The sequence below is a fragment of the Bos javanicus genome, chromosome 2 (assembly GCF_032452875.1).
Source record: "Bos javanicus breed banteng chromosome 2, ARS-OSU_banteng_1.0, whole genome shotgun sequence".
NCBI lineage: Eukaryota > Metazoa > Chordata > Mammalia > Artiodactyla > Bovidae > Bos > Bos javanicus.
The window spans coordinates 27103725-27109724 of NC_083869.1; the positions used below are offsets into that span (position 1 = coordinate 27103725).

The 6000-nt window shown below is 41.9% G+C and overlaps 1 protein-coding gene across 1 annotated transcript in view; it reads left to right on the forward strand.

Moving 5' to 3' along the window:
• The window catches only part of LRP2 (LDL receptor related protein 2), a 176519-nt gene extending 171034 nt beyond the window's left edge, over positions 1 to 5485 (forward strand). The window contains exons 78-79 of the mRNA XM_061435989.1: positions 3741 to 3812; positions 3988 to 5485. Of these exons, the coding sequence (XP_061291973.1) occupies positions 3741 to 3812; positions 3988 to 4149 (234 nt within the window). The 3' untranslated portion in view covers positions 4150 to 5485. The remainder of the gene's footprint in view (positions 1 to 3740; positions 3813 to 3987) is intronic.
• Positions 5486 to 6000: the final 515 nt, after the last annotated feature.

Consider the following 6000-nt stretch of genomic DNA (forward strand, 5'->3'; position numbering starts at 1 on the left):
ATGCATAAAGACCTCACTGTGTCGATGATACATATAGAGAACCTTTTCCTTTCCTGTGCAGTGCAGTTTTTCCGCTGTGTATGTCTTTGTTCCCTTAAGAACGCGTGTTGCGTTTACTCTACTGTTGTTACTGATGTTCACCACTTGGTGGCACTAGTCTACACTCGCTCCATCTTTCCATCTGACATCATTGTCCTCAATGTGCCAGGCGCAGAGTTTAATACCGAAGAGTAAAAGGAAAAAAAAAAAAGAACACTAGATGGAGCTTCTCTATCTTGTCTGCAGACCCTTTGAAATTTGTAAACTATGTGGTCTACAAAGAGAAATTCAATAAATTTGATACAAAGCTTTACATGAATGGATAATATATCATTAGTTTTAATAGACACTTAAGAAGAAGCTATTTCAGATATAGCTGTTTGATTCTGGGCAACTATTTTACCTCTGGGCACTAGAGTCCTTAGTATTACTCACTGGGGGCACCATTGGCATCTTGGGTTGGGCAGTCCTTTATGGCACAAAACTATGCTCCACGTTGCTGGACATTCTAGTATTCCTGGCCCCTGTCCACTGAGTGCCAGTAGCTTCTCCAGTGCGTTGTGATCCCTGCCCTCCCATCAGCCCCTAAACATACACTCCCCATTGAAAACAGTAGGATCTGGGATGTTCTAAGGTCCTATGACTTTTGTTAAGTAATATAAAGGAACAAAAGCCCAAAGGTAGTTAGAAATCTTACCATTTTCTAGAATAACCCCTGTTCTCAAATTGCATAATCTATAAACAAAATTAGTGTCTGCAAAGTCATGTTGGATTCTCAGCACTGGTTCCTGTTCTGCTCTTTCAGGTCAAAATAAGAGTTGAACTAAATTGATGCTAACGAGGAGAGCTTATAACAAAGGTGCCTTTGTCTACCTTTTCATCTTTCATTTACTAATTCCTTCTTACACACACACACATACACAGACAAATGTAGTCTTAGAAATTTCCACTTTCATTTTTTGATATTTCATACTTTCAAAGGATTACATATTTTTCTTTAAGCTACATTGAAAAGTTTATTTTGCAGACTACTTTTTCCACAGACACCAGAATACCTAAATGTCACACGTTGGTTCCCCGTCTGACTTGGCCCCGCGGCAGTGCCAGATCTACATTCTATCCTCAAGTCCAGTGACCCCCTTCTTTCAACAGAGCTCTCTCCCAGCTGAGCAGGAAGGGGAGTGTGATGGGGATTCTGCAACCTCTGCCCTGCACGACAGTCATTGGAAACACTGAGAGACTCTCTCAAGTGGAGCAGACCTTTACCGGTTGCAGTCCTTTTTTTCTCATTTCCGTCTTTGCAATACACTGGCTCTTTCTCCTTTTTTCTTTTTTTAATCAGTTGAGGCTGAGGCCCTCTAAGGTCTGTCCTCCATGGTATGTCCATGGATTTTTCTATGACCTTTGCCTCCTGGGAACTAAGATAACAGCCAGAGTGGCTTAAAGCAGTAGAAGCCCTTGGCTAGGATGACCTTAGGTTGACATTAATGTGCCAGAGAGGCTTACATTTTTCTCTTTCATCAATAAATCTGCTCAAAGGACTTGAAGAAATGAACTCCTATGGTTTAGTTCTGTCATTTTCAAAAGTTGTGTTGACACGCATTGGACTTCCCAAGAGGATAACAGTGAAAATCAACACTGCTTCTCTTGTTAGTAATTACTCAAGTCCATGGGGCCATTCCACACTGAAGCAATGAGTTTGGGCCTTCCTCATTAAGGGTAGGTTTCTAGAGGCCGGGCTTTGACCTGAGTATCTCCATCTTCCCCTTGGTGGTGGCTGTATGCTGAGGAGGTGCTCAGTTAAATGTGAGTGAATGCTTTCTTCTACTTCTGTATTCACATGCTCTCTAGTCCTTCACATGTTGGCCCCCTACTTTCAGAGAACGGGAGACACTTCATAAAACACACGTGCTACCTTAGCGACCTGCAGGAGGGCGTGGTCTATTCCCCAGTCTCCTGTTCTCTTATCTCCTGCCAGCTGGCAGCCAGAGCCATGGCCAGCACTCTACCATGGACAGATTTTCTGTAAGACACGGGTCGTTCATCATAGTCCAGGGTGATTTCTCTTTGGGTTCTTTAGTTTTGAGGCCTCTGAATCCTAGAGGCATTGCCTGCTCCTCTACCTACAATTTAGTTCAGTGATTTTGCTAACACCCCCTTTCCTCATCTGCAAAATAGATATAATCAGAGCCTTTGCCTTGCAGTCATTGGGAAGATTAAATCAGAAATGTGCAAGACTTTTAGAATAGTCCCTGACACATAGTAAGCACTCAATCAATGTTCAGTTCAGTTCAGTCACTCAGTCCTGTCCGACTCTTTTGCGACCCCATGAACCTCAGTATGCCAGGCCTCCCTGTCCATCACCAATTCCTGGAGTCCACCCAAACTCATGTCCATTGAGTAGGTGATGCCATCCAACCATCTCATACTCTGTCATCCCCTTCTCCTCTTGCCCTCAATCTTTCCCAGCATCAGGGTCTTTTCAAATGAGTCACCTGTTCGCATCAGGTGGCCAAAGTATTGGAGTTTCAGCTTCAACATCAGTCCTTCCAATGAATACCCAGGACTCATCTCCTTTAGGATGGACTGGTTGGATCTCCTTGCAGTCCAAGGGACTCTCAAGAGTCTTCTCCAACACCACAGTTCAACAGCATCAATTCTTCAGGACTCAGCTTTCTTTATAGTGCAACTCTCACATCCATACATGACTACTGGAAAAACCATAGCCTTGACTAGACGGACTTTTGTTGGCAAAGTAACGTCTCTGCTTTTTAATATGCTATCTAGGTTGGTCGTAACTTTCCTTCCAAGGAGTAAGCGTCTTTTAATTTCATGGCTGCAGTCACCATCTGCAGTGATTTTGGAGACCCAAAAAATAAAGTCAGCCACTGTTTCCACTGTTTCCCCATCTATTTCCCATGAAGTGATGGGACTGGATGCCATGATCTTATTTTTCTGAATGTTGAGCTTTAAGCCAACTTTTTCACTCTCCTCTTTCACTTTCATCAAGAAGCTCTTTAGTTCTTCCTTGCTTTCTGCCATAAGGGTGGTGTCATCTGCATATCGCTTTCCAAGTGACTGCATTTTTGTATTGTTTTGTGTTACTGTAGTTCATACTTTGGCTGTTAATTGTTGTTTTTATGTACTCTTTGTTCTGGGATCAGTTGGCATGAGGGATCTGGGTTCCCCGATCAGGGATCAAACCCAAGCCCCTGCTTGGAGGCACAGCGTCTTAACCGCTGCGCCACCAGGAAAGCCCCTGTTACTTGTTTTTGTTATCATCATTATGGCAGGAGGAAATGGTGACAGGATATGGAATATGATGGAGTTGACCAAGGATCAATATGAGATGAGGGTTATAGTCTGGCTTGTTCCTTAAAGTTTCAGGCAGCCCCTGAAGAAATCTCTTGCCTATCTCTGTCAAAACTTCTAGATTCTCAGGCACAGATTCTGTGAACTATACATTTCAGATCAAGCAAGTGTTTTGAAATTATTAGATGACAAGAGCCCAGAGTTTCAGTGACTCTTCAGGGCCCAACCATGGGAGAACTGAACAATTTTCCTGCATGGGCCGGGTCATGTGGTCCCAAGTTCCAAATTACTTTTTCCCTCTGTAAGAAGAAGTTTTAAAACCTAGGCTGGGGGCAAGAAACAAAAAATTCCATTACTGAAAGTTTTCTGTTTCCCTCTTTTTCGATTAGCCAACAAAATGGAATATCTTCAAACGAAAACCGAAACAAAATACCAACTTTGAAAATCCATTCTATTCTGAGGTAATTGTTAACAATTTTTCTCAGCCCAGGCATTCTTTCTTAGCATTAACTTGCTAAATCAGGCATGCATTCAGATTATTCTGAGCAAATTGGCCACAATTTGTCTTCCCCACACAAAACCATTTTCCATCGTGTTGAAAATAAGTGACAGATTCTTGTTTCTTTGTGGTTTTAGATGGAGAATGAACCAAAGGTCGGTGCTGCTGTGACCCCACCTCCATCACCTTCTCCTCCTGCTAAGGTTTCTTGGAAAAAAGGCTCAACTCCAGGCTACAGTGCAACAGAAGACACATTTAAAGACACTGCAAATCTTGTGAGAGAAGACTCGGAGGCATAACTGTGCTGGCTATTTAGGGAATAATTAGAAACACACTTTTGCACATTTTTTTTTTTTTTACAAACAGATGAAAGAAATTAACATTCAGTACTTTATGAAAAGAATATATTTCCCCCTCTGTACTCCTGTAGTTGGGACTGTTTGTGGAAACAATGCCTTGTGTGTCTTTTTTACTCATCTCATATTTTTACAACTAATTACCACCTTGTACTATATGTATATCTTTGCACTGAAACTCTCTGAAGGTAATGCTATAAATATATTGTACATTTGTAAATTTTGGAAAGATTATCACATCATTAAATTTGCTAATGAAAGTATCTGCTGAATTGGTTGGTGATCATTACATTCAATGATCCACTGAAGAAAGGAATTGACTCGGGGCCTTTAGCAATATCAGAAGAGGCACCACCCTAAGACCCTATAGCATTATCAAGGAAGGGAATCCAGGCCCCATTCTTGGGTCTGTTTTCACACATCAGCACTTAGTGTTCAGTTTGACCTGATGAATAGCATAACCATAGAGATGCAGATGATACAGAAGGTTGAAAAAACTAATTCAGTTCCACCCTTCTGCCTGTTGGCATTGTCCAACCAGAACTCTGTTTGCTATTATCTCCCGAGCTACCAAGTGAACATGTTTATGTTAATGTCTGGGGAAAAGCTCATGTCCTTAAGTCTAAGTATCCTGCAAAGAGTTTGTAATCTAGTCACATGAACTTGCATTTGATGGACCATAGGGTGATCAACACCCTTTCCTGGCATCTCAGGTGGTTGCCTACTCTAGAAACTGGAGCTGAATGAATGAAAAGCAAATCTGTCTTCATAAAGGAAGGTGCAAAGCAAATACCAGCAGAGCAAAGCCTCAGCTGGATTTTGTGTTTCTCTGTGTGAAAATTTTCCTTATAACGACTATTTATTTTCTCAGTTGAACATGAATAGAAAGGGAAACTATTTTTATTGAGCCTGGCTTAGATTCTTTAGCAAAATCGTACATTTATATCAGAATGTATTGCAGAGTCTAGCCTTCCTCCTGAATCTAGACTCTAGTCTCCACAGCCGGAACTGTGGCAAGAATACAGTTTCCACACTAGGTAGCATTCCCAGTTCTCTGTGCTAATAATGCACATTTTACAACAATGAATGAATGAGTGTATGAATGGACAGGTGGATGAATGAAACATGTACTACTGATGATTTTATTCCTGAGTTCTCAAAATATTTTTTGCTCATATTTTGAGTGTTTATTGTAATTATTTTGAAATGTACTTTGATTAGAAAAGCAAATGGAAATGATGCTGCTGAAAAATTTCTAATAAAGGTGTATTTTATCAGACTTCTTCTGTGTGCTTTATAAATCCAGGTCATGAATTGGTTGTATTTTGCTGTGCATGGAGATTGGGACTTTGAGTGCTAGGCATCAGGGAACCAGGATTGCCTGGGGTTCAAGAAGGGAGGAGAAGGAAGAGGAATCCATAGGTCACTTAGCCCTGAAACTGGCCTGGAGCTGGGGAGCAGTGAACACAGGAGGATAAAGTGTAGGTTTCCACCTGAACTCTGGGAGGCAGCCCCCTCAGTTGCCTTAAGGGGTCATCCAATCCGCCTCCCCTTTCCTTCCCACCCTAGGACCCCAGCCAGTTGCCCGCTTTGGATCTGATGGTGATGGGAAGGCAGCAGCAAGGTCACAGCTGGAGAGGATTTTGTTCAGTCTGGTATTTGGGCTCCCATGGCATGTGTGAGCCATACCAGCCTGAAGTCAGAGTAAAAGGGAGTTCTAAAACAGTTGTGATTTCCAGCTTTGGTATTTGTCTTGGGCCTTAAGCTCAATAAGAAATAATCTGGGGAATTTAA